This window comes from Squalius cephalus, assembly GCF_949319135.1.
Source record: "Squalius cephalus genome assembly, chromosome: 13".
In the NCBI taxonomy this organism is placed as follows: Eukaryota; Metazoa; Chordata; class Actinopteri; order Cypriniformes; family Leuciscidae; genus Squalius; species Squalius cephalus.
Window position 1 is genome coordinate 24,761,479 of NC_137134.1, and position 25,953 is coordinate 24,787,431.

At 40.9% G+C, this 25,953-nt stretch overlaps 3 protein-coding genes across 9 annotated transcripts in view; 2 read left to right on the plus strand and 1 right to left on the minus strand.

Annotated features, from left to right (window-relative positions):
• Nucleotides 1-18,628, plus strand: LOC307169698 (uncharacterized protein). Of its 4 annotated transcripts, XM_079890464.1 has the most exons (7): nt 10-44; nt 3,551-3,572; nt 3,711-3,857; nt 4,140-5,439; nt 6,015-6,097; nt 14,915-14,974; nt 18,108-18,628. In XM_079890464.1, the coding sequence occupies exons 3-6, from the start codon at nt 3,803-3,805 to the stop codon at nt 14,935-14,937; spliced, it is 1,461 nt and encodes a 486-aa protein (XP_079746590.1). In that variant the 5' UTR covers nt 10-44; nt 3,551-3,572; nt 3,711-3,802; the 3' UTR covers nt 14,938-14,974; nt 18,108-18,628. The 4 variants fall into 4 exon arrangements, with proteins under 4 accessions (XP_079746587.1, XP_079746589.1, XP_079746590.1 ...); XM_079890462.1 differs by lacking the exons at nt 14,915-14,974; nt 18,108-18,628 and adding an exon at nt 6,958-7,085 and having other exon boundaries at nt 3,711-3,908; XM_079890461.1 differs by lacking the exons at nt 3,551-3,572; nt 14,915-14,974; nt 18,108-18,628 and adding an exon at nt 6,958-7,085 and having other exon boundaries at nt 1-44; nt 3,711-3,908.
• Nucleotides 7,177-13,988, plus strand: LOC307169692 (piggyBac transposable element-derived protein 3). Of its 2 annotated transcripts, none has more exons than XM_079890446.1 (2): nt 7,177-7,219; nt 11,122-13,988. In XM_079890446.1, exons 1-2 carry the CDS (start codon nt 7,186-7,188, stop codon nt 13,044-13,046), a joined length of 1,959 nt encoding a protein of 652 aa, XP_079746572.1. In that variant the 5' UTR covers nt 7,177-7,185; the 3' UTR covers nt 13,047-13,988. The 2 variants fall into 2 exon arrangements, with proteins under 2 accessions (XP_079746572.1, XP_079746573.1); XM_079890447.1 differs by lacking the exon at nt 7,177-7,219 and adding an exon at nt 7,261-7,490.
• The window catches only part of LOC307169689 (NLR family CARD domain-containing protein 3-like), a 12,444-nt gene continuing 3,140 nt past the window's right edge, over nt 16,650-25,953 (minus strand). The window contains exons 5-9 of one of the 3 annotated variants that reach the window (XM_079890437.1): nt 21,058-21,405; nt 20,175-20,330; nt 19,151-19,197; nt 17,788-18,324; nt 16,650-16,747 (exon numbers count right to left, since the gene is read on the minus strand). In XM_079890437.1, the coding sequence (XP_079746563.1) occupies nt 16,725-16,747; nt 17,788-18,324; nt 19,151-19,197; nt 20,175-20,330; nt 21,058-21,405 (1,111 nt within the window). In that variant the 3' untranslated portion in view covers nt 16,650-16,724. Of the gene's footprint in view, nt 16,748-16,822; nt 18,325-19,150; nt 19,198-19,753; nt 20,062-20,174; nt 20,331-21,057; nt 21,406-25,953 lie in introns of those variants that run through there. The other 2 variants (XM_079890438.1, XM_079890439.1) reach the window with 2 other exon arrangements.

A 25,953-nucleotide genomic window follows, 5' to 3' on the forward strand; every position in this document is an offset into this window, starting at 1 on the left:
AGCGCCCTCACTCTACAGCGAGCGAGCAGTCTCATCTGAGTGAGGTGAGTTCACGGCGTTTCGTATATTTACTGATCCGTTAACGAATTTAACATTTTATTCTGGATCACTTCTGTATTGTTTTCATTGCTGCTGTGTCTTTTCTGGGGTGTGTTGACTGAAATAAACATTTAGCTTAGCGGCAATGTTAATTGAGACCTCGGCGATTTTGTGTGTTTTTGTAGGTGTGAATGATAGTTTCGATGTTTTGACGTTATAATGTCGATATTCATCAGTGCTGGAACAAAGCCACTTGAAGGCAAACCTGCAATCTTGGCCGAAAAAACCTAACGGCTAACCTGATAGGCTACACATGCAGGGGACGAGGCCGTTTTTGTTTAATGGATGATGGAGTAGTAGAGGCTTCACAAATGCTGAAAAAACCGCTTTTCTAAGATAATAGTTTGTCATTTAATGACTCGACTGTCTGTCCGATAATCTCTGACATGTTTTACGCTAAACAATACCTTTGTTGGGAACTATAGCCTTAAAATTATATTTTCCTTATAGTAAAGCCTTTACTATAAGGAAAATATAATTTTATTAGAGCAGAATAGGACTCATTTATGGCATTACCACCAGCAAATGTGAAGCAGTAGGCGTTGTGTAATATTTCATATTGTCTGAAGAAAATTATTTATATATTTCTTTGGCTTTCGACTTGAATTGTAATGAGTATGACTGCCGTGTGTGCCTATAATGCTGATGTAATGCATTTTAATGAATAAAGAGAAAATGCATAATTTATTATAATATATTGCATGCTGTTTAATGAAAATAAAATGTGTTCTCTCTATGGCTACTACTTTTTATAAATAAATTAGATTTGAATTGTAATAATTTATGACTGACATATGCCTAATAGTGATATTTTAATGAATGAAGGTTACCAGAAATATAAATATTTTTATAAATAAAAAAGATATTCAATGGCTTCCAGGTTTCTACAATTAAATTGCAGTTACATTTTTAGTGACTAGTATCACTGCTATGTATGCCCAATAATAAAAAAAAAAAAAAAATGAACAGATTAAAATCTAATCTTAAATGTGGTTTTATGCGCACTGCATTGATAGTAATTTTCAGCTAATAGAGCAATTCACGCTCCTTTTTTCACTCATTAAAGCACATTCCACAAACTTTGCAGTCCTACTGTACGTTTACTAGTGATATACCATATCACTCAAAAATAGATAATTATTTGCAAGATGAAGAATAAAGTCATTAGATTTCTTCTGATGATTATGTAAGGCTTGTTGTAGGACTGTCTATGTTAACCTCTTATTTGCAAGTCAATATTTTCAGCTCATTCATTATGCTGATGTCTTTAGATCACCTGTAAACTGCTACTTAAAGCTCAATGTATTGGTGTCAACAGATTGAGTCAACCTACATGATTATCACTTTTGATACAAAATATAAATCTATTAACATCATTTATTCCATTTAGTCTGATGAAACCATTTTTCATGCAAAAATAAAACAATAAAAATCAACGAACAAAACCAAAAAATGAAGTTGATCTCCATTGGTCTGTTATTTTTGCTTATCTGTACATATATTCCAGAGTTTCTTTTTTTTTTTTTTTTCTCTCTTATCTCTTTATTAGTTTTGATATTTTTACATAAGGGAAAAAAATGTCAAAAATAACAATAGATACATTTAGAAATATGTAGTAGAATAAATATGGTCATATAAGAGGGACAGTCCAGTTTCAACTGTTTAAAAAAAAAAAAAAAAGATATGGTCTGTAATAATTAATATTACAGTTACAAAAATAAAATTTTAAACTGGTATACAGTGAGGAAAATAAGTATTTGAACACCCTGCTATTTTGCAAGTTCTCCCACTTGGAAATCATGGAGGGGTCTGAAATTGTCATCGTAGGTGCATGTCCACTGTGAGAGACATAATCTAAAAAAAAAAAAAATCCAGAAATCACAATATATGATTTTTTAACCATTTATTTGTATGATACAGCTGCAAATAAGTATTTGAACACCTGTCTATCAGCTATAATTCTGACCCTCAAAGACCTGTTAGTCTGCCTTTAAAATGTCCACCTCCACTCCATTTATTATCCTAAATTAGATGCACCTGTTTGAGGTCGTTAGCTGCATAAAGACACCTGTCCACCCCATACAATCAGTAAGAATCCAACTACTAACATGGCCAAGACCAAAGAGCTGTCCAAAGACACTAGAGACAAAATTGTACACCTCCACAAGGCTGGAAAGGGCTACGGGGAAATTGCCAAGCAGCTTGGTGAAAAAAGGAGCAATCATTAGAAAATGGAAGAAGCTAAACATGACCGTCAATCTCCCTCGGACTGGGGCTCCATGCAAGATCTCACCTCGTGGGGTCTCAATGATCCTAAGAAAGGTGAGAAATCAGCCCAGAACTACACGGGAGGAGCTGGTCAATGACCTGAAAAGAGCTGGGACCACCGTTTTAAGGTTACTGTTGGTAATACACTAAGACGTCATGGTTTGAAATCATGCATGGCACGGAAGGTTCCCCTGCTTAAACCAGCACATGTCAAGGCCCGTCTTAAGTTTGCCAATGACCATTTGGATGATCCAGAGGAGTCATGGGAGAAAGTCATGTGGTCAGATGAGACCAAAATAGAACTTTTTGGTCATAATTCCACTAAACGTGTTTGGAGGAAGAAGAATGATGAGTACCATCCCAAGAACACCATCCCTACTGTGAAGCATGGGGGTGGTAGCATCATGCTTTGGGGGTGTTTTTCTGCACATTGGACAGGGCGACTGCACTGTATTAAGGAGAGGATGACCGGGGCCATGTATTGCGAGATTTTGGGGAACAACCTCCTTCCCTCAGTTAGAGCATTGAAGATGGGTTGAGCTGGGTCTTCCAACATGACAATGACCCGAAGCACACAGCCAGGATAACCAAGGAGTGGCTCTGTAAGAAGCATATCAAGGTTCTGGCGTGGCCTAGCCAGTCTCCAGACCTAAACCCAATAGAGAATCTTTGGAGGGAGCTCAAACTCCGTGTTTCTCAGCGACAGCCCAGAAACCTGACTGATCTAGAGAAGATCTGTGTGGAGGAGTGGGCCAAAACCCCTCCTGCAGTGTGTGCAAACCTGGTGAAAAACTACAGGAAACGTTTGACCTCTGTAATTGCAAACAAAGGCTACTGTACCAAATATTAACATTGATTTTCTCAGGTGTTCAAATACTTATTTGCAGCTGTATCATACAAATAAATAGTTAAAAAATCATACATTGTGATTTCTGGATTTTTTTTTATAGATTATGTCTCTCACAGTGGACATGCACCTACGATGACAATTTCAGACCCCTCCATGATTTCTAAGTGGGAGAACTTGCAAATTAGCAGGGTGTTCAAATACTTATTTTCCTCACTGTATACCTGGAAATTTCCACACAAACTCTTTGCATCTTGCCAAGCCAGAAGTGTATTGTTTCTGTTTTTTTTAATATATATAAATATTCGAATAATTTGTTCTGTATTTCTTTGTCAGTATGCCCATATTGCAGATAAAGGTAAGAATAAAAAAGTGGATGCAAATGAATTTGTTTCAAAAACATTCAGCAATTTCACATTTATAAACGTTTAAAATGTGTGTATAAATGAAACCGTCGATTTAATAACTGATTTCTTTTTCATTTTGTTTTTTATAGATTTCCTCTTAGGATCACAATTTAGCAATAAATGCTGGAATATTCCCATCAAGTGAAGATTTTATGAGAGGTTATGAAAGAACAGTGAGAACATGAATGATCCAGAAATCTGCAGAATAAAACATGAAGATACTGATGAACAAAGAGGTGATCTTGAAATCTGCAGAATAAAACATGAAGATACTCGAGAACAAAGAGGTTGGTGTTTATTCTTGATTCTTTATTAATGATACTGAAGATTAAGATGATAAAACTTAGCAGTTCAGCCGATTTAGTGGTTTTAGTTAGATAAGTCATAAAACATGTGAAATTACATTGAAGTTGCAAATAATATACCAAACACTTTCCATAAGCAGGGTACTAGTAATGTCATGTTCTCTTTTTGAGTTTTTCATGTTTAAAAATTGAAACTTTTTACTTTCATTTTAGATATGATGGAAGAGAACAAGGAGAGTGAAGAAATTAGTGAAGCAGAAGAAAAATTTGTCAAAACTAAGGAAAGTTGCTCACAGACTGAAAGTAATTTTGAACTGAAAAAAGAAGCCAAAAAATATTTTACCTGCCCTCCTTGTGGAAAGAGTTTCACATACAAGAAAAGTCTTAAACTTCACATAAGAATTCATAGTGGAGAGAAGCCTTTCACATGTGATCAGTGTGGGAAGAGCTTCACACTGAAAGGAAACCTTAAGAAACACACAACAATCCACACCGGAGAGAAGCCACACACATGTGATCAATGTGGGAAGAGTTTCTCACGAAAAGGAAACCTTAAAGAACACATGAAAATCCACACTGGAGAGAAGCCGTACACATGTGATCAGTGTGGTAAAAACTTTGGTGGGGCAGATGCACTGAAGGTCCACTTGAACGTTCATTCAAATGAGAAGCCTCATGTGTGTCCTTTGTGTGGAAAAAACTTCAGTCAGCTGGTTGCTTTAAAATTACACCTGAAAAGACACAGTGGTGTCAAGGATTATATGTGCTTTGATTGTGGGAAGACCTTTTTTAAAAATGTTGAATTGAAAAAGCACCAGAGAATTCACACGGGAGAAAAACCTTACAAGTGTTCACACTGTGACAAGAGATTCAGTCAGTTGGGAAACATGAAAACTCATGAGAAGACCCACACTGGAGAGAAGCCACACACATGTGATCAGTGTGGGAAGAGATTCACACAAAAAGGAACCCTTAATGATCATATGAATATCCACACTGGAGAGAGGCCATACATATGTGATCAGTGTGGGATGAGTTTCAGACATGTAAGCGCTTTTAAATCACATCTGTATTCTCATTCGGGAGAAAGAAAGTTTTTCTGTGATCAGTGTGGTAAAAACTTTTTTGGGGCAGATACCCTGAAGAAGCACCTGAGAGTTCATGCAAAGGAGAAGCCTTACATGTGTTCTTTGTGTGGAAAGAGTTTTAAATGGCTGGGCGCTTTTAAAATTCATCAGAAAATACATACCGGTTTTAAACCTCATGCATGTGTTGAGTGTTTGAGGACATTTGCTACACCTAACAAATTGAAACGTCACCAGAGAATTCACACTGGAGAAAAACCTTACAAGTGTTCACACTGTGACATGAGATTCAATCAGTCACAACATCTGAAAGCACACGAGAGGATCCACACCGGAGAGAAGCCGTATCACTGCCATGCATGTCGGAAGAGTTTCACTCAATTAGCTACTCTACTCACTCATACAAAAAACAGTTGTCCAAAGTCAAGGTAAGTGCATAATTTCTTTCAGAATCTACACTTTCAGGTGTGACACTGCATCCTCTTCAAATATGCGATTTGTATAACTATAACTCTGAGTTTATGTCTTTACTGCTGCATTGTGTGGCAGGACATATTTTTGATTCGTTATGATAGATAGCCCCACCTACCGGGAAAATTCATTGGTCATAAATCCCTCTCCACATAACAATGTTAAACATCAGATATGCTTCGGTCGGTTATTGTACCACATCGTGCAGCATTGTGACTGGAATCAAAGTAATCTTGTCATATCACATACGGTTGGGACATGATTTGAGATTCAGATAAACTCAAAAATGGATATCGAAGTGAAACAGCAAAATTATTTAGATTAGACTAATTTAAATGAACATCAAAGACAATTTATGAAAGCAAATGTGTTGCTGTGGCTTTGACAAAAATTGATGATCCCATGTTATCCAGCATGACTAGAAAATCTTGAGTCACATGATCAATGTAATGTGATTAGTCACTAAAGAGTGCAGAATCTGAAATGTTAAATATTTATCTTGCATAATTTTTTTGTAAACTGTTTTTGGCAGAACAATGACAGAGATCACAGTTACACTGGAAGAAGATGAAGTTGAGGAGTCGAAAGTTCTTCAAGATACTGAAAAACAAAGAGGTTGGTGTTTATTCTTGATTTCTTATTAATAATGCTGAAGGCTCACTAGATTTAGCGGCTGAAAATCTTCATAAAAGTGAGGGGCATGTTTGGCTGTGCAACCTTGATCAAAATGAAACTACAAATCTTTTCATGTTAAAACATTTATCACATATAGCACAGATAGAAAAAAAAAAATTATGAAATTCAAATGAAAATTGATTCACAAATTAATTGATTATATACGTAAAAAAAAAAAAGAAAAAGCCCAAAATACAGAAATTCTGTCTACATGCCTACATGCATTCACACAAAATGAGGAATCTTTTCACTCTTTTTTAAGGTAGTGTATTAAGTGTCTGGCACCTTTGATCAGAAAGAGTGGGAACCCTGAGAAATGGGCTGGCCAATAACATATAAGCTTCGGGTCACATGTCTATAGCTGCTACAAATGCATAGTGTATTTCAGATCATTTGGTAGCATTAGCACACTGAACTTGGCTCAATCTAAAAACTTAGTGTATGCAGCATGCATAACTAAACTTTCAGATTGTTAATGGTGAATAAACAGAAAAAGAGAAGAGACTCCCTTTAAAATGACTAGGGCTTTCAATCTCTAAAGGGCAAGCTCACTAAATTCTGTACTCCCGTGAAAACTCCCATTAATTGTCTTAATTGTACATGTTTTATTCACATTGTGTTTACACTTTGTTGGTTATAATGTAAAGATATGCATTGAACAAAACAAAACCGTGTGCTTTTTCAGCAGTGTTAAGCAGTTGTCTACTTTCTATTATTTCTATCATGACCTTTCCCTTCACATTTCTCTCAGATTTTTTTCACGATTTACTGAAAATTAAAGCATTTTACTTTCATTTTAGACCTGATGGAAAGGGAAGAACTGAGTGAAGCGGAGGAGAAAATTCATGTTAATACTGGTGAAAAATCATCGAGTTGCTCAGACTGGAAGACAAATTTTTTTTACTAAGAGTAAAGAGTAAAAAAAAACCCTGCTCACATCTTGGAAACAGTTTCCCATACAAAAAAAGTATTAAACTTCAAATTCCTTTCACATGTGATCAGTGTGGGAGGACTTTCACACTAAACACATGAAAATCCACGCTAGACAGAAGCCGCACACATGTAAGTGCTTTTAATTTACATCTGGAGAAAGACCATTTAACTGTGATCAGTGCGGTAAAAACTTTTTCTTGGCAGATTCCCTGAAGAAGCACCTGAAAGTTCATTTAAAGAAAAAGTCTCATGTGTGTTCTTTGTGTGGAAAGAGTTTTTCACGACTGGATGGTTTTAAAGTACACCAGAAAAGAGACAGTGGTGTGAAGTATCATATGTGCTTCGAGTGTGGGAAGTCCTTGTTTAAAGATTTAGTCAGCTTCATGTCTTCTGAGGGCAGGTGAGTTGTTCACAGTGCTTCACATTTTCAATCACGGCAACTCCCTCTGGTGGTGTCTGTCATAAGCCTGGAACACACCAAGCAACGCCGATGAACTAGCGCTGTTGAAAGCCGACTGTGTTGTTGCCTCTCGTCGGGGTAAAAAGCTGCACTTGACACACCGAGAGAACTACTGCAGACTGTTAGCTAGAACAGACGCGTTCTGCGTCTGCGTGTAAGTGAGACAACTGTCTATTTCTGCAGATATATTAATCTATATTCGTCATTCAAAAAGGGAAACCTACGCTGCCGGCTGCAGATACACAACAAACCGTAAACAAAGCAGTGCGTGCTTACCGTTTTGACTATCAATCCTGCTAAACACTATTCCACTCCTCTCGTGTTAATATTGAAATATTCGCCACTCAGGTAAGATGACGTAACATAGAACAGCCTTCTATCTGTACCGTTTTGACTTCTTAGCTCGCTGTTTTGCTGTTATTCTCGTGCACTGACTCAGCTGAACAGCCAATCAGAGTTCCCTCTTTCACCGATGGCCCGACGCCGATTCAACATGTCGAATCGGCCAGAAGAAAAAAGCCGATGAGGACCAATTTCAGCTGACGGTGTGGAACACACTGAGAAAACTTAGTCAGCCGACGCACAGAAACTGCCCAGCGGCCGACCGTCGGCTTGGTGTAGACTGATGTAGACACACACTAACCTTCAGGAGCACACGAACTTCTTGTTCTCTGAACCGGTCCAAGCTACAGAAACAGATACTGGAAATAAACACAATTTTAACAGCTAAGTACTTTATGGCCACGCAAGCCTGGCTAAAGGAAGAACGTTGTCAACGTTAGGTAGTTTGGAAAAGACGCATTGGTTCAGAGATGGCACAGCTCGAGCCCCACAAAGATAATGGCAGAGGTTGTTTGATCACAGGACAAAAGATCTAAAAAAGACCTTAAAGACCTCAGAATGAGCCCAGGGTTGAAATCGCTTAAAACCACAGAGACTGAGACTTTACATTTCAAAATACATGAATTCATCTCAAACCAATTCTTGACGGACAATCAAACATCGTTCAACTACATAATTCTGTATCATGTCAACCTATATATGTGACTATTATGCTTAGATCACATATAAGTCATGCAATTGTTATTATTAATGGATGGTTGACTGAAAGTGTTTCTTGTCTCCTGTGATCAGTATGATCATATGCTCATAATTTAGAAGATGGCTTGATTGAAATCTGTGTAAAATATATCTTATTCGTATAATAGGAATCATGTCTAAACTGTACTATCTGCTAGAGCTGAGACCACAGATAACACATGTTTTACGATGAGAGGGGAAGAAAATGCCACCTCTCCAAATAAAAACAGTGTCTTCTTACCAATTAGTCACTGTTTTTATTGGAGAGGTGGCATTTTCTTCCCTTCCCCCTCATCGTAAATCATGTGTTATCTGTGGTCTCGGCTCTAGCAGAGAGTAGTGATGTATGTCTCGAGACCGGTCTTGTCGTGGTCTCGGTCTTGTCACGGCCTTGACGGTCTTTGGTCTTGGTCTCGGACCTCTTGGTCTTGGTCTCGGACCTCTCGGTCTTGTCTGGTCTCGCTGTCTCAGACCGACATAGTGGTCGGGGGATTTAGCAATACAATACTACAATATCCATGACGACACAACGTTCGATAATGCAATTATTATCCGCAACGGAACGGATTGAAGCGCGCGTCCGAGTGCTGACATTGCGGCGTGTGCGCGAGCCACACGAGAAAACATTTTATCCGCGCCACTGATCGCAGCGGCAACGAGCACTTTGATCACTTGGTTTAAAAAACACATATCAGTGACATGATGGGTTTTAACTTCATTCAGGAGTCATTCATTTTGGGTAACTGCACAACTACACAACTGACAGATGACTTTGAGCGCACCGCCAACGGTGTGTGTGTTGTGTGTGTAACCATAGCGACAAAACGACCAACTTTCGGATCCCGCACTTAAGCCTATAATTTCGTTTTTAAAAATGTAATTATGTATTTAAAAGTTGCAGAATGGGTTCATTTGGAGTCTGAGACTCCGAAATCGGCAGAGATAGGCAGGCATTTGCTTGGATGAATTTGTGTCTTTGATATCTCTAGAGATACAGATTACAATGAGCTCACAGTCACACACATGACATGGTCTGTCTCTGTATTGTTCTGCCTGTGTAGTTGAAGTAATACCATCTAATATGTATTGAATGTAAACTGCGGCTGAACCCTATGCTGCTGTTCTTGAATTCACAAGTTATTGCTTAGCTTCAACTAGTCTGTTTTTTTCTCCTCCGGTCTCGACTTGGTCTCGGTCTTGGTCTCGACTTGGTCTTGGTCTTGGTCTTGTCTTGGTCTCGATACCCTCTGGTCTTGGTAGTGTCTTGGTCTCGGTTTAGGCGGTCTTGACTACAAGTCTAGCAGAGAGTACAGTTCTTCAGGAGGCTGGACAAACATTTGAGTTTAAAATCTTAGGACACGAACAAAACATTGGAGCAGCCATGACGATGGATTAGACGACTGATTTAGAGTAACCATGTAGACGAGAAGACAAAAAGACTGCAGATCAAGATCAGAAGAACATGGTTTATACAGTTTCTTTCAAGCCATCTAACTACTCTCGTCTCACTTTTCTTTCTCTTAGTTTCTTTTCTTTTCCATTGAGTCTCAGTTTAAGTTCACTGCGAAGCCCGCTGCCAACTTCAAAAATGTTCCATCTTTCCGCCAACACACCACGTGATAGGCCGCCCTAGCCTCCTGAGACCCTGCGACCTCATATGAGGACATTACATTTTTGCCTCTTGACACAATGATAGTCAAATTTGTAAATCTTAGACCTGTTGGCCACATTTAGGGACACTGCCCACACCATCTTGTGGTGATATCACAACATTACACCAATGTCAGTGAGAAGAAAATGGCTGGAATATCAGCAAAACACTTCTACACCAGTTCCTGAAAGAAAAATGACCCAGGTAAAAAATCTATTCAAATGATATGAATGAAACAAATGTATTTATGTACAATACTGTCTCTATCATCATATGGGGATTAAAATTTGACATATTTTAGTAATAGTTGCACTCTAGGACATCAGTAAATGTGAAGCACTCGTTTGAGGACATTGGGACTATATAACATTATTTATTCTACCATGTGGTTAGCTAAACTTGGGAATATTTAGATGGATCGCAATAGCATTGAAAATACAACAACATTTGTCTGTGTGTGTGTGTGTGTGTGTAAGCATCAGTGTTTATCACTTCATTTGTACTGACACTTCACATAATTGCTAGTACTATGGTAAATCATGGTAAATCACACTTGAAACATGGTAAATCATAGTAAATAATACTACAATATGGTTTATCAAGGTGAATCATGCTAGAATCCTGGTAAATCATTCTAGAATGACAATAAAATATGACTTTATTGATCTTATAAATGGAGAAAAGAGTCAATTCAATATTTCACTCAGAGAAAGCCACTTTTAAGAAAGTCTCTTGGTATCGGTAAATATCGGATATCGGCAGATAGGCCTACTCAAACCCCAGTATCGGTATTGGTAGCAAAAAAGCTGGATCTCTAATTTTTTCACGTTATCATTACAGGGAAACTTTCATTGTCAAGAGCAGAACGATTGCTCATGGCAATTGCAGACAACTCTGAGGTGGAGGACCTCTCAGATGGGGAAGATAATGATCCTGCTGTGGATGAAGTCATTCCACAAGATGTTGACCTCATAGATGAGCAACCTGATTTTTCGCCACCCGATTCATCAGGAGATGATTCCGGTGAAGAATACACACCACCTGATGCAGCTGAAGATACTGACTCTGAGAATGAAAGTCAGCCAAATCATCCACAAGTGCACAGACGTGGACGTAAACAACAGCATGTTGAGAATGATGAGCTGGATGAGGAAGATCAGAGACATGGAGAGCCCAGACCAGAACCAAGGAATGCTGGACGTGGAGAACGCTGGAGGTCTGCTCCATTTAGACCAAATTTGGTCCAGTTTCAGGATGGAGATGATGGACTGAAAGATGAGCGAACAGGTTGGCAGCCACTGGATTATGTGGAGCAGTACATTGACTCAGACCTGATGAAACTCATTGCTGACTGCACAAATGCCATGTCACTGGGTAACGGTGGGAGATCTCTCAAAACTTCGGTAGATGAGATGTATCACTTTTTTGGAACAGCAATCTTGATGTCTTGCATGCCTTATCCACAGATAAGGATGTTTTGGTCCAATGCCCTACAAATCCCCGCCATTAGTAACACAATGTCGCGTGATCGCTTCTTCAAACTTAGGAGCCATCTGAAAGTAGTTATTGACTATGATGTCTCAGAAGATAAGAGGGAAACCGACAAATTCTGGAAGGTGAGGCCTTTTATGGACCGTATACTTACCGGCTGCCGCCTTCAGGCTCGTCCAGAATGCGTCTCAATAGACGAGCAGATGATCCCGTTTACAGGGGCCTGTCCATTCCGACAATACGTGCCACTAAAGCCAAATCCAGTGGGAATGAAGAACTTTGTGCTGGCATCTGTGGATGGACTCGTGCTAGACTTTGAAGTCTATCAAGGTTCAAAAACCCTGGCTTCGAAGGTTCAGGACTCAGATGGATTGGGTCTAGGAACACTAGTCATCAAACGTCTTTCTGAAACCCTCACTGCTGGCACACAAGTGTATTGTGATCGCTTCTTTACCACCATACAAGCAGTTGATCACATGCTGAAGGATGATATTTATCTTACTGGTACAGTGATGAAGGGTCGAGTCAAACAAGCAATGAACAAGTTACCCGATGACAAAACCTTGAAACACCAAGGGAGAGGTGCCGTCTCCACAGTAACCAGGGCAGATGGGAAACTATGCGTGGTCAAGTGGTACGACAACAAGCCAGTTGTGATGCTCTCCACTGTTCACTCAGAGCAGCCAGAAGATACTTGCCAGCGGTGGTCCAAGAAGGGAAAAAAGTATGTGAACGTGACACGACCAAGCATCGTGCGCGAGTACAACTCAAAGATGGGAGGTGTTGACATGTCATATAGGATGATGAGCTACTACCGAATGTCTGTGCGGATGAAGAAGTGGACAATTCGCATGCTGATGCACTTCACAGATCTTGCCCTTGTCAACAGCTGGCTGCTGTATCGCAGAGATAACCAGGAAAATGGCACCCCAAGGAAATCTATCTTGAAGTTTCTTGAGTTTCGCATGGTAGTGGCTCAGGTATTCCTCAGCAAGTGTGAAGTTCTTCATGAAGGTGCTCATGTCGCAGAAGAAGAGAATGAGAACGGACACCTTCCACCACCAGGCAAAAAATCTCAGGTTGCTCCAATCCCCCATATCTCAGTCCGTTCCAGTGCTGCTCATCTCCCGGAGATGGTGGCCTTGAAAAACCCCATGCGTTGCAGAGCACAAGGCTGCACTGGGAAATCCCGTGTGCGATGCATGACATGCAATGTGCATCTGTGCTTGCAAAGTGAACGGAACTGCTTTGCAGCATTTCACACCGGCCAATAGGGGCTATTCCAGACAGGCTGGAAAGATAGAGGGAGCTAGTTAGAAAAAAAGCCACAGTTCAAAGGCTGCTCTGCTGAATTCAACTGTTTTTGGACTGTTACTGTTACAGTTTGCACTTTAGCTTTTTTATTAGCCATGTTTCAGGCTGTTTACATTTTATGTAGGGTATACACACTGATGTTTACATTTTCAAATAAACTGTGAAAATGTGTCAAATTAACTTTTTTACCAATGGAGTCTATTTGTATCATACAGTAAGATAGACCCACTGTACTCGTATGAGGACATTCATTTTTGAGAGAACTACTTATTGTATTAAGCTGAAATTTAGAATTTTGACTAATTAGGACCTTCTGGCCCCAACAGCAAATAATATTTCATAAAGTTATGATAGACCCACTGTCCTCACATGAGGACATCCTTTTCTGCAAAAACTACTTCCTGTACAAAAAACTAATTTTAGTTATTATACTTATTAGGTCCTACTTATCCCAAATAGCAAGAACAATTATAAAATGCACACCAGGCAAACTCTCGGGTCTCAGGAGGCTAGACATCTATCCAGACACGAGGAGACTGCCAGCCAATCAACGAACCCGGGAAACCCCCTTTTACGCCGACCAGTATTTTTTTCTAATCAAACCGGTTTCGGAACGATAATGTTACAGAAGGAACACAAACGTTAAAATACTGATTCTGCCTGGCGTGAACCGATTTAATTATTTTTATTTATTTTTAAGCCCTGCTATCAATGTAATATTTGTTAAGAAATACAGTAGCTTTGGTAGCATACTGAAAAGCTAAGCTACAGCAAAGTGGTAATGTAACTGTTTTTGATGTAATTAAACTAATAATTAAGAGGGATGCTGCACAGACGCAGATAATGCAGACACATGATCTCTGTCTCTGTCATTAATTCATTTAAATAAATGTTATCTTTCCAAACTCCTTCGTCTCTGTGTCTCATTTAAAGCATGCAGAATGCTAGATACATTGCCAAAATAACACATCAGTGGTTTATTGACACCATGCTGTTCATTCAAATCATGTAATTGCTTTTCTGGGAAAATGAGCAGCCCTCTCTTGTCTTTAGTGTCTTCATATTTCTCCCCATATTCCAAAGCACCTGACAATAGCTACGTTTACATGCACAACTTTTGTTTCATTCGGATTGAATTCATTCCGATTGATGAATCTGAATGTAGTGTTTACATGAACGCTAAACAAGTGATCGGGTTGATGTGCGCGTTTATATGTCACAAGCTTTAAATCGTAATAGATTTTGACATGCGCACACTGCACGAATATACAGAGTTTCCCGCTGTTTGTGCATACATACTAACTATTCTCTTACATTGGTTCTTTATTTGTTTTAAACAGCAGACTTAATATTTATAAATTTCTGGTCATAATTTGAAGTAAATACTCATATGAACCGTTGTGCCGCGCTGCTTATATTTATTACGCAGTAAAACTGCCCCTCCCTGCACCCAAAACCAGTCATCAGTGGACGAGAATCTGATCAAGTGTTTGCATGTTCTCGCGATCGTATTAGAAAAGGAATGAACCACCCCTTTCAATCCAAACAAAATGTAATCCGGATTGAGCTCAATTAATGTGAATGAAGGCTTTTCAGTGCCATCGAGCTGTCAATCCGATTACTAACGGATTATTTGGTTGCATGTAAACGTGGCCAATGATAGTAAAAGTTCGGAAGAGCGATCCTATCTTCTGTAAGAGCAAGACATTTATATTTGATTGTTACGTCATTATGTGACCTCTAGATGTGTGGCTTGGGTGTTCTTTGTAGTTTTTCTTTCCTTCGTATTGCTTTCTGCCACTCTCCGTTTTTACTTTCTCTTTCACAGGTGACGTGCTGATTGGTCTTTAGTGTGACCTATCCTGGAAATGAAATATAACACTTTCAGGTAAAAATTTATCATGCCAATTACACAATTAAACAACAAGAAGCCAATTCAGAAATGACATGACATCAATTGCTCAATTGAGTTAGGGAAACTTGACTTGAGTTAGGGAAAAGGAAGGGAGTAGGAAGAGGGGGACTCATAGATAAGTGAGGAGAGACGTTTTGGCAAGGCGGTGTGCTCTTTCTTTGAGATCTTCTCTCCAAATTTATGTTTTATTGCTGGGTGTTTAATCTTGTCTTCTGTCAAAAGGCCCGGGTATACTTCATTGTCGTGTGCGCAAGCCTTTCAAAGTATTCTGCTTTGGCCGTGAGCGCGGAAAGAGGCATTTGGCGCATTCGCTCTAGCCAGTGGACTTTGTTTTCTCGTGCTCAAGTTACTGACAGTGCACTGTCCACATGGACACAGAAATTTGGCTGCAGACGTTCATAGAACCTCCTCGAAAATGATGTCGGAAAGTGTGCGGACCGTTGCAGAAAGCATACTGTCGAAGTATACTTTGGGCTTTTTGCAGGAAAACCAGCCTTACACAGGTTTGGAACTATATAAGGGTGAGTGAATGATGGCAGACGTATCATCTTTGGGTGAAATGTCCCTTTAAGTAAAAGTAGACTGATTACAGTATATTAAAACAGATTTAAGTAATCAGTCTAATACATAGAAAGTGCATTAGATCCAATGAATCCAATTTTATTTTTGATGAAATGAAACCAGTGACTGAGATATATACAACTAAATACATTTTAACTGAAAAAGGTGGTGAATATCATAAGTCTGATCACTTAAAGGTGCAGTGTGTAAAATTTATGAGGATCTATTGTCAGAAATGCATTATTATATAAATAACTATGTTTTCAATGGTGTATAAAGACCTTACAAAATGAACCATTATGTTTTTATTACCTTAGAATTAACCATTTTTATCTACATACACCGCGGGTCCCCTTACACATTAAAGCTGCCGTCGGCAAGATTTTTTTGATCATATTCACTGAAACCGACACTATGCACTGACAGAACAACATAAATCAGCCGGTTTTAGAAAAAACCCGCGCTTCTACCTCCATCTGAAGCCTGTTATTTGTTTTGCAAAAATCCATCCGGTTCTTCAGGTCCAATCAGCGCAGGGCTGTGTGAGATCAGACTGTCAATCACAGTTCGTGCACACACCACAGATCCCCCCTCCCCCGCGCACGTTACAATATCACATGCACACGCCTGAAGTTTGCAGGTGTGTTGGATTGTACGAAGCGTGATGGCGGAAAGAAAATCTACTAACAAGCTTCCAATTCCTCGGTTAACAACCAAAGCTAGGAGGTCCAAAACAACCAAGGAAAAGAAAATGATGCTTCGATGCTGAAGAGACGGGTGCGTTCACAGAAAATCTGGTGCACACGCACTGACGAGCACAAACTCGATGGGAGGGTGCTTGGTGATAGTGGGGGAGGGGCATGAGAGTTGTAAACATTAAAAATTTTGGCTAAGTCCCCTCAATCTGCCAGACTTGCCGACTGCAGCTTTAAGTCGCCATTTTGCGCTGCCATGTTTCTACAGTAGCCCTAAATAGACAAACTTCTCTACAGAGTGCGCTTCGTAACTCTGTTGTTTTTCTTCTTCTTTGTTGGTGTTTTTAAAGGCAACTTGCACCGCCACAATGCAACATCGCAAAATCGCACCCTTAAACAGTAGATTAACAGCGCACTTCTGATTTCAGGCATCATTCACATCTGAAGCACAAACAATAACTGACATTCTATACATTTTGTTGTATTGATGCTTGCCTTAAACCAGTTTCTCAAAATTTTTTCTGCCATTCCCCAACAAAATGTTAATAAACTAGGCTTTAAGTTTAACTGTTAAAATGTGTTTTATTTACATCACATTTTAAAAACATAACGTCAAATAACAGCATTAAAAACTTTCATTCAGAGAAAATGAAAGTGCAGTTATATTATCACTTTGCATGAAATAAGACTTCAAAAGTTCAAAAGTAGATAAAAATAATAATGCAATTGTGTTTGCATTTTGCCTCTGATAAAATACAAGTGTGGGCTAGTTGTGCTTTGCTTCATTTTGTCACTTCGCAAACTGCATGCAAAAAGAACATACAAAATTAAAAAATAATAATAATCTCAGGATTTTATGCTGGCTACGAATAATGTACGTATTTTAGGTATTTTAATAAGATAATTTGATTTGTATTTTCCAAGACTTTTATATACTGTGTTTCCCACAGTATTTTTGTGGGTGGACCTCGGTACCTCTAGCGGGGTCCTGGGGCATGGTCCCCCAGAAGAAAATTTTGTACATTTTAAAGATAAATTCATTAATCTGATGCACTTTGAAAGTTCACAACTAAGTGATTAACTAATTTAGTGTCTGCAATTTGAGTCTGTTTTGTAGTATACATCTTTTCTGAGCCAGAGACGGATGTGCTCAGCGCTTGTCATAGGCTATATCACAACTATTCAGTGTTTTCAACCACATAATGTTTATTACTAACACTTTTTTTGAAATTTTAAATAAAAAATAAAAAAGGAAATAAAAGCAGATCATCAGTCATTCAGTGCTATTGTGGTTGTGGTGTGACAAGCAATGACGCATCACCATGGAAACCATAAAGTGATACGATCTAAATAACGGTCACCTTGAAAAACTTTTAAACTTATGTGTGAAAAGGTTTAGTAAGGCTTACATTTAATTGTGTTGTTGTTTTGAGTGTATGGCCAATAAATAAAGGAATTAATAGAAATGGGCACAATGACAAAATGTTCTCCTGTTTGTCGCGCCCCACTTGTCATGTCTCTATCCTCCACCATTCCTTAAACTGACTGAGCTGTCTGGTTTCTCAATACTGAATGCAGCATAAAGTTCCTGGTCCGCAGGAAAATATGCATCAAACATGTACAAGAGTTCAGGCTCTGGGCTCAGCCTATAGAAGAAAACAGAACCAGCATTTTGGTCCACGAACACACCTAGGTTTCTGGTTGACTCTGTTTGAAGTGGTTTAGTTAATGATTCAGTTTTTTTGTTATGAGCCACACATCCATTTTTTAAGCAAGATAAACTCCACGACATCTTGTTGCGTCCCAGACGTACTGCGTCACTCGCACCCTTTCTCTTGATTCCCTTACAGGCCATGCCCATCTGCACATCTGTCCCGGTCACTTCCACCGTAAAGAAGCAGCGTCCTGAGAGCGGCTGGCAGCACAGGACCTGGTTGATCTTGTCAAATCTTTCTTCATTAGCAGGAAGCTGTTGTTTCTCCATCTTACGAACAGCTACTGTGTTGTTCTCGCTCAGATAGAGGTATTCATTAGCCGTCTGAGGGTCAAAGGTGAGCGCGACGGCATCTAAAAACAAAGTGAGATTTATCAGAAAACGTCAGCTTAAATATCCACAGTTACCATTAGCAGTAAGTTCTCTTTTTTGTCTCCAGCAACACATCTATGTGTGTAGATGATGTGAAATACTTTTGGGTAGAAACATGCCATATTCCATCTAAAGCTATTTTAAACAGCATTTCAGTAATTCTTTCATAATTTTAATGCAGGCAGGTTAATTTAAAGAAACACTGTAGTCTGGTTTCACAGACAAGGCTTAGATTAAGCCAGGATAAGACCATAGTTAAATTATGACACTTAAGTAGACAGTTAGAAAAAAACAAAAAAATGTACTGGTGTGTTTGACAAAACAGTTGCACTGACATAATTTAAAGTATTTCAGTGCAAGTTGCTTTCAGTTAAAACAACTCAATGCATTTTAGTCTGGGACTAGACTTGGGACTAAACCAGGCGATTAACTGGTTACACTTTATTTTAAGGCGACGTACTTACATTGTACTAACTCAAATAAGTACTGAGTAATATTAATTAACTTCATGTTCTTACTATAGTTACAGTTAGGGTTAGTTTATTATAATTATGCATATTACAGTTATTACTATAGTAAGTACATGTAGTAATGTGTAACTACGTCACCTTAACATAAAGCGTTACCTTAAGTATTTGTATAAATCCATCTGTCAGACCGCAAGACCTTTTAAAATGAAATGGAAAAGGTGTTAAAAATGGTGAAGCAGTTACAGCATCTACAAATACGCTTTCACTTACATATTCATATACATTTTAACCTACAATCTTTGTGTTGATGAACATCCATGAGTATGTTTAAACTCACATTTGTACAGTCCTGATTGGTCTTGGCAGACTCCTCCAGAGGAAATTCTGGTTAGAGTTAGAGTTAGGGTTAGTAGGGTTAATATGTTAAGACTTACATATTAATTGAAGCACATTTTAAACATGAATGGATAGTCTCTCATTCCACAACACATCCACATTTTTACCTTTACATTTCATAATTGTCAAATTAACAGCATATAATAAGGATTCCTAAATTCATTTTGGGTCTCATGCAAAGTTCTTTAAAAAGTGTTTTTGAACAAATCTTTTAAAGATGCAGTGTGTAAATTTTAGCGACATCTGGTGGTGAGGTTGCGAATTGCAACCAACAGAAGTAACGGTGGCTGACAAGAAAAGATGTCGAGAGCAGAGAGTAGCTAGTTAAGCAATGAGGTTTCTTTACAAAGATAAATAAATTATATTTACTTAATTATTCAGTAAAACGATATGTTATTGTGAATATTATTGTTACTTGTTCATCACTGTGTCAGTGTTTTATTCGCTGACTTTAGTTAGCTTCTTTGCACTTAACAACATAGTGACAAAACGCAATCTGTAGTAGTTTGTCCGTTTAGCGCTACTGTAGAAACATGGCGGCTATTTCAATGTAAGGGAACCCACGGTGTATGTAGATAAAAATGGCTAATTCTAAGGTAATAAAAACATAACGGTTCATATTGAAGGTCTTTATACACCACTGAAAACATAGTTATGTATGTGATATTGCATTTCTGTCAACAAATCCTCCTAAATATTACACAATGCACCTTTAAGTAAACGAAACAAGCCCATTGATGTTCCTAAACTGATTTGTGTTTTCCCATCACTGAAGCCTGTTACTTGTGCAGAGACGCTCGCTGGTCATCACCTACAGTACTTGTGTAACAAAACAGCCTACAGGAAGTATACCTAAATATGACAGTGAACAATTCACTGAATGACTAGGACAAATCAACGGATCCAGTGGATGTTCATACCAAACTTCCACATGACATGAACATACAAGATAGATGCTACAGTACCTCAGTGAGGGCAGCTTAGCCTTCAGTAGATGAATTTTCTGTTCCATGATGTTTCCAAGGTCATTATACTGCAGGTCCAGCTCTCTCAAAAAGGATTTGGCTTTCAAAGACGACAGCAACTTAGAAACTCCTTGTTTAATTTGACAGCCTGATAGTCTATAGAACAAAACACGATTTTATGTTTAGATCAACTGGTCAACTGGTCAAGGAATGACATTCATGATATTCATTTGTTTGCCTATTTCAAGGACCAACCAGCTTTGGTTCTGATGGTTTCCTTACATTTTTATATTTAGGCATTTAGTAAATGATTTTGCATTCACTCTACACTCTATTCACTCTTTTTTGATCAGCGAGTGATCCCTGAGAATCAAACCTATGACCTTGGTATGGCTAATGTCTACCAGTTAGAGTACATCAAGGATTCCCAAACGTTTTTGTCAGCCGAACCTTAGTCTCAGCCTCAGATTTTACGCCCACGGATCATTGGCTAAACGTCTGATGCATAAGGCACACAAAATGGGAAACACTTCAGGAGTTTCAAAATCGTTATCTGATTGGTTGAATTCTACAGGATTTCCGGGAGACGTGTGTGTCATGTTCTTTAATGGTCCGCCTGGAAGCAAAGCCGTTGTGATGCCAAATCCCCTCATGGAAGAAGAATGCCATTGAGCGGCTCCATTGTTGCAATAAACTTGCACAATGTTCTTGAATGAATAATTTATTAGATGTATGCCGGTCTGTTATCTTCTGACATCGACTTTACATTTTCACGCCGCTTAAAATTAGTTGCTTTACATGTTGGTCAAATTTCCTCTTGGGCGGTCCTTGGCCACCCTTACGATCTGTCTCGACCCTGATGTTTGCAGTTAGTTTTACTTACTTCAGAACCTCAAGATGACACTTGGCTTTCCGCAGCCCAGCTGAGAGAATCTCCACTCCTAGATCTTCTACTTGATTATCGCTGAGGTCCAGGATTTTCAGATTCACATTTGATCCTGAAAGCACATCCTTGATCAGCTCCATGTCCTGACTATGGAGGTTGTTGTGACTGAGGTTTAGCATCTGAATCTGGCAATTGGGATCACAGAGGGCCTTAGAAAGCTGCTTCACTGCAGACTGTTCCAGACTATTGTGGCTCAGATCAAGATGAGTCAGGTGAGAGTTTGGAGAGGTCAGGAAAGACACCAGGATATCACAGTGTTTCTCTGTAAAGCCACTTCCTTCGAGTCTGTCAATATTGAATTTAAACCGTTACAGTTTTACATTTAAACCCTGTTGCAATTTTGCATTTATACCCTGTTACGTTAACAATTTTACATTTAAACTGTTACAATTGTGCATTTAAACAGTTACACTAGGGCTGGGACACACTAGATGATTTTCAAATCTTAACCGATTTTAAAACTATGGAAGACCACATACATAAGGGCAGTTTCAACCGAGTATAGCACTATAATCCTCCAAATGCACACACAAGAAGATTCGTCCGGACCACACACCTGTCGACATTTTCACAGTGAGATGAGATCTCATGGAGACTCACAAGATCAAACTTGACTTGAGAAGAAAAACAAATGGAGGACGAACAATGTGGTCAGCTAGTTCTCCTTGTGTGATTTTTGTTTTACAGGGAGAAAAACAAGGGAGAAAAAAAATAATATGGGTGATCTTTCTCAATACTACAATATCGTGGCATGTTTGTGGCTGCCAAGTTTCAGCCATAGAAGCACGCAACATCCTGTTGGAGAAGCTTGCTCCATTAATTGTCATGAGGATGCGGAGATGAACCCAAGCGCAGACAGAATGCACTACACACAAGGTTTATTGATGACAATAATGGGGAAAACAAAACCCACGAGGGGGCAAAACAATGACTAGAGAATAGACGAATAACTTAACAAGACTTTGACTAGACTATAAACAAACAGTATAACAAGATGACTCTTCACTTTAGTAATCACACGACACACGGATGAGATACAAACAATAGGTCTCTCAATATTTGACAATGTGTAACAATGAACCGGCACAAGACAGCGAACACAAGGGGATTAAATAGGGAGACTACTGATAACATAACAGGTGACACCGGTAAAGTAATAATGACAAAACGAGGATAACAAGGGGGCGGGGCAAGAGAACGAGACAACACAAGCACATGGCCCAAACACAAAGCCATGTGCTTGCACACAAAACATGGGTCTGTCATGATCCTGCCTCAAGACTAGAGAAAATCAAGGACAAGAAGGCAGAATCATGACATTATTTGGCTATCGTGGGTATCACGAGTTGGGATCGTGCAGGCTCCAACGTGATCAGGAGCAGTGAAATAATCAAGAAGGCAGAATCATGACAGAACCCCCCCCCCCCCCCAAGGAGCGGCTACCAGACGCTCCTCAAGAGGACATCAAACACGAGACAAGACTGACTGAGACACAGACACGAACCAACAAAACATGACAAATAATAACAAAGGCATACACGAATACACAATGACAGGATTAGGGTGACATAATAAAAATAATAAGCAAGGAAGAGGAGGCAGAGGAAACACAGAGTTCATGGGGGATTGTCCAAGGTGAATAGGAGGACTGGTGGTCTTGGGTTTACGGGATGAGGGCTTAGGACGAGGGATCCGGGCGGGCTTGGGTGGTGTAGTGTGGGAAGTGGATTTGGGAGAAATAGTCCGGGGTTGAGCCATGACAGGGGTGACTGGGGAAACATACAGAGGTCGGGTGACAGTGGGGACCGCTGCAGCCGGCAGCGGAGCGAAGACAAGGGGTGTGGCAGGTGGTAAGGGAGCGGAGAAAGAAGGCGCTGCGGCTGACTGTGAAGCTGGGACAGGATCCGCATTCTCAAAAACAGACTCGGAACCTTCGCTCTCCGAAGCAGACTAGGAACCAGCACTCTCCATCGCAGACTCGGAAACAAAGTTCTCTGCAGTAGTCATGGAGACAGCCTTCTCTGCAGCAGGCCTTGAAACAGCGCTCTCTGCAGCAGACTTGGGTACAGCGCTCTCTGCAGCAGACTTGGGTACAGCGCTCTCTGCAGCAGACTTGGGTACAGCGCTCTCTGCAGCAGACTTGGGTACAGCGCTCTCTGCAGCAGACTTGGGTACAGCGCTCTCTGCAGCAGACTTGGGTACAGCCCTCTCTGCAGCAGACTTGGGTACAGCCCTCTCTGCAGCAGACTTGGGTACAGCCCTCTCTGCAGCAGACTTGGGTACAGCGCTCTCTGCAGCAGACTTGGAAACAGCACTCTCTGCAGCAGACTTGGGTACAGCGCTCTCTGCAGCAGACTTGGGTACAGCCCTCTCTGCAGCAGACTTGGGTACAGCGCTCTCTGCAGCAGACTTGGGTACAGCGCTCTCTGCAGCAGACTTGGGTACAGCGCTCTCTGCAGCAGACTTGGGTACAGCGCTCTCTGCAGCAGACTTGGGTACAGCGCTCTCTGCAGCAGACTTGGGTACAGCGCTCTCTGCAGCAGACTTGGGTACAGCGCTCTCTGCAGCAGACTTGGGTACAGCGCTCTCTGCAGCAGACTTGGGTACAGCGCTCTCTGCAGCAGACTTGGGTACAGCGCTCTCTGCAGCAGACTTGGGTACAGCGCTCTCTGCAGCAGACTTGGAAACAGCGCTCTCTGCAGCAGACTTGGGTACAGCCCTCTCTGCAGCAGACTTGGGTACAGCGCTCTCTGCAGCAGACTTGGGTACAGCGCTCTCTGCAGCAGACTTGGGTACAGCGCTCTCTGCAGCAGACTTGGGTACAGCGCTCTCTGCAGCAGACTTGGGTACAGCGCTCTCTGCAGCAGACTTGGGTACAGCGCTCTCTGCAGCAGACTTGGGTACAGCGCTCTCTGCAGCAGACTTGGGTACAGCGCTCTCTGCAGCAGACTTGGGTACAGCGCTCTCTGCAGCAGACTTGGGTACAGCGCTCTCTGCAGACTTGGGTACAGCGCTCTCTGCAGCAGACTTGGGTACAGCGCTCTCTGCAGCTGTGGGCACAGGACTTGAGAACATGACAGGTTTGGCAGGAATTTCAAGAATTTTGACAAGACTAGACAGATAGTCAGACAAAGTTTTGGCAGCAACGACGACAGGCATCTCTTGACGAGCTGATACAGACCAGAGGAGTGCTTCTGCAGCTGCGTCAGCCACAGCCTTCTCTGAAGCTGACTCAGAGACAGCTCTAACGGCAGCAGACTCGGGAACAGTCTTCACTGCTGCAGGCTCAGCAACAGTCCTCTCTGCAGCAGCCTCAGGAAAAACTCTCCCCAACGCAGACTGGGGAACTGCGCTCTCTGCAGCGGGCTCAGGAAAAACTCTCCCCAACGCAGACTGGGGAACTGCGCTCTCTGCAGCGGGCTCAGGAACAGCTTTTCCTGCAGCAGAGTCCAAAACCGCACTTACAGCAGCAGGCTCAGGAACAGCGCTCTCAGTTACAGCGGCGGGTTGGAGAGCCATCGCGGACTCGGGGGAGACAGAGACGGAGGACAGAAAGTTCCCCTCTTCCTCCTCTTTCTCCTTGGCCGCGGAGCAGAGGCCAAAACCAGACTTGAGACCGTTGGAAAAGTTCAGCGAGAACCACCGCAGGTACTGTAGATTCTGTGGAGGAGGACTCAGAAGCCGACCCCCATGACAGCCGTCTTCCTCGTTTTCCACGAAGACTTGTAGCTGCGGATGACGCCTCGGGAGTCGAGGTGGAATGAGTCTGGTCCCCCAGCGTATCCACGGCGAGGACGCGACCCTCCAGGATCACGGGCAGCATGCCAGGTGATGACGACATGGTGGGAGCCTGCAATTCTTTCCGTGACAAACAGGCCACCATATCCTGGAAAGGGCGACGAACCAGGCTCTCCCGTTCAGCCAAAGGAGGGAGGTCATTTAAGCCTGCGATGAGGTAGCGATTTAGGAGGATGTCAGGCAAGAAAAATCTCCTCTCCTCCGCGACCCGGGCATACTCCCTCAGGGACCACTCACCCTGGGGAGGAAATGGAAGTTTGCCGTTCCTACTATCGGAAATAGTCTTCAGCCACCAATATACAAGATCGTCCGAATGATGATCGACAAGCAATGGCATACTGTCTGCTGGGTTCTGGGTTGGCCGGTTCATTCTGTCATGAGGATGCGGAGATGAACCCAAGCGCAGACAGAATGCACTACACACAAGGTTTATTGATGACAATAATGGGGAAAACAAAACCCACGAGGGGGAAAAACAATGACTAGAGAATAGACGAATAACTTAACATGACTTTGACTAGACTATAAACAAACAGTATAACAAGATGACTCTTCACACGACACGTAATCACACGACACACGGATGAGATACAAACAATAAGTCTCTCAATATTTGACAATGTGTAACAATGAACCGGCACAAGACAGCGAACACAAGGGGATTAAATAGGGAGACAAATGATAACATAACAGGTGACACAGGTAAAGCAATAATGACAAAACGAGGATAACAAGGGGGCGGGGCAAGAGAACGAGCCAACACATGCACATGGCCCAAACACAAGGCCATGTGCTTGCACACAAAACATGGGTCTGTCATGATCCTGCCTCAAGACTAGAGAAAATCAAGGACAAGAAGGCAGAATCATGACATTATTTGGCTATCGTGGGTATCACGAGTTGGGATCGTGCAGGCTCCAACGTGATCAGGAGCAGTGCAATAATCACAATGACATCACACAATTGAGGATTTTTCAGACAAAAAGTCATTTGAGACAAGCCTCAAATATGCAAATCGGCTCAAAATCTGGCTTA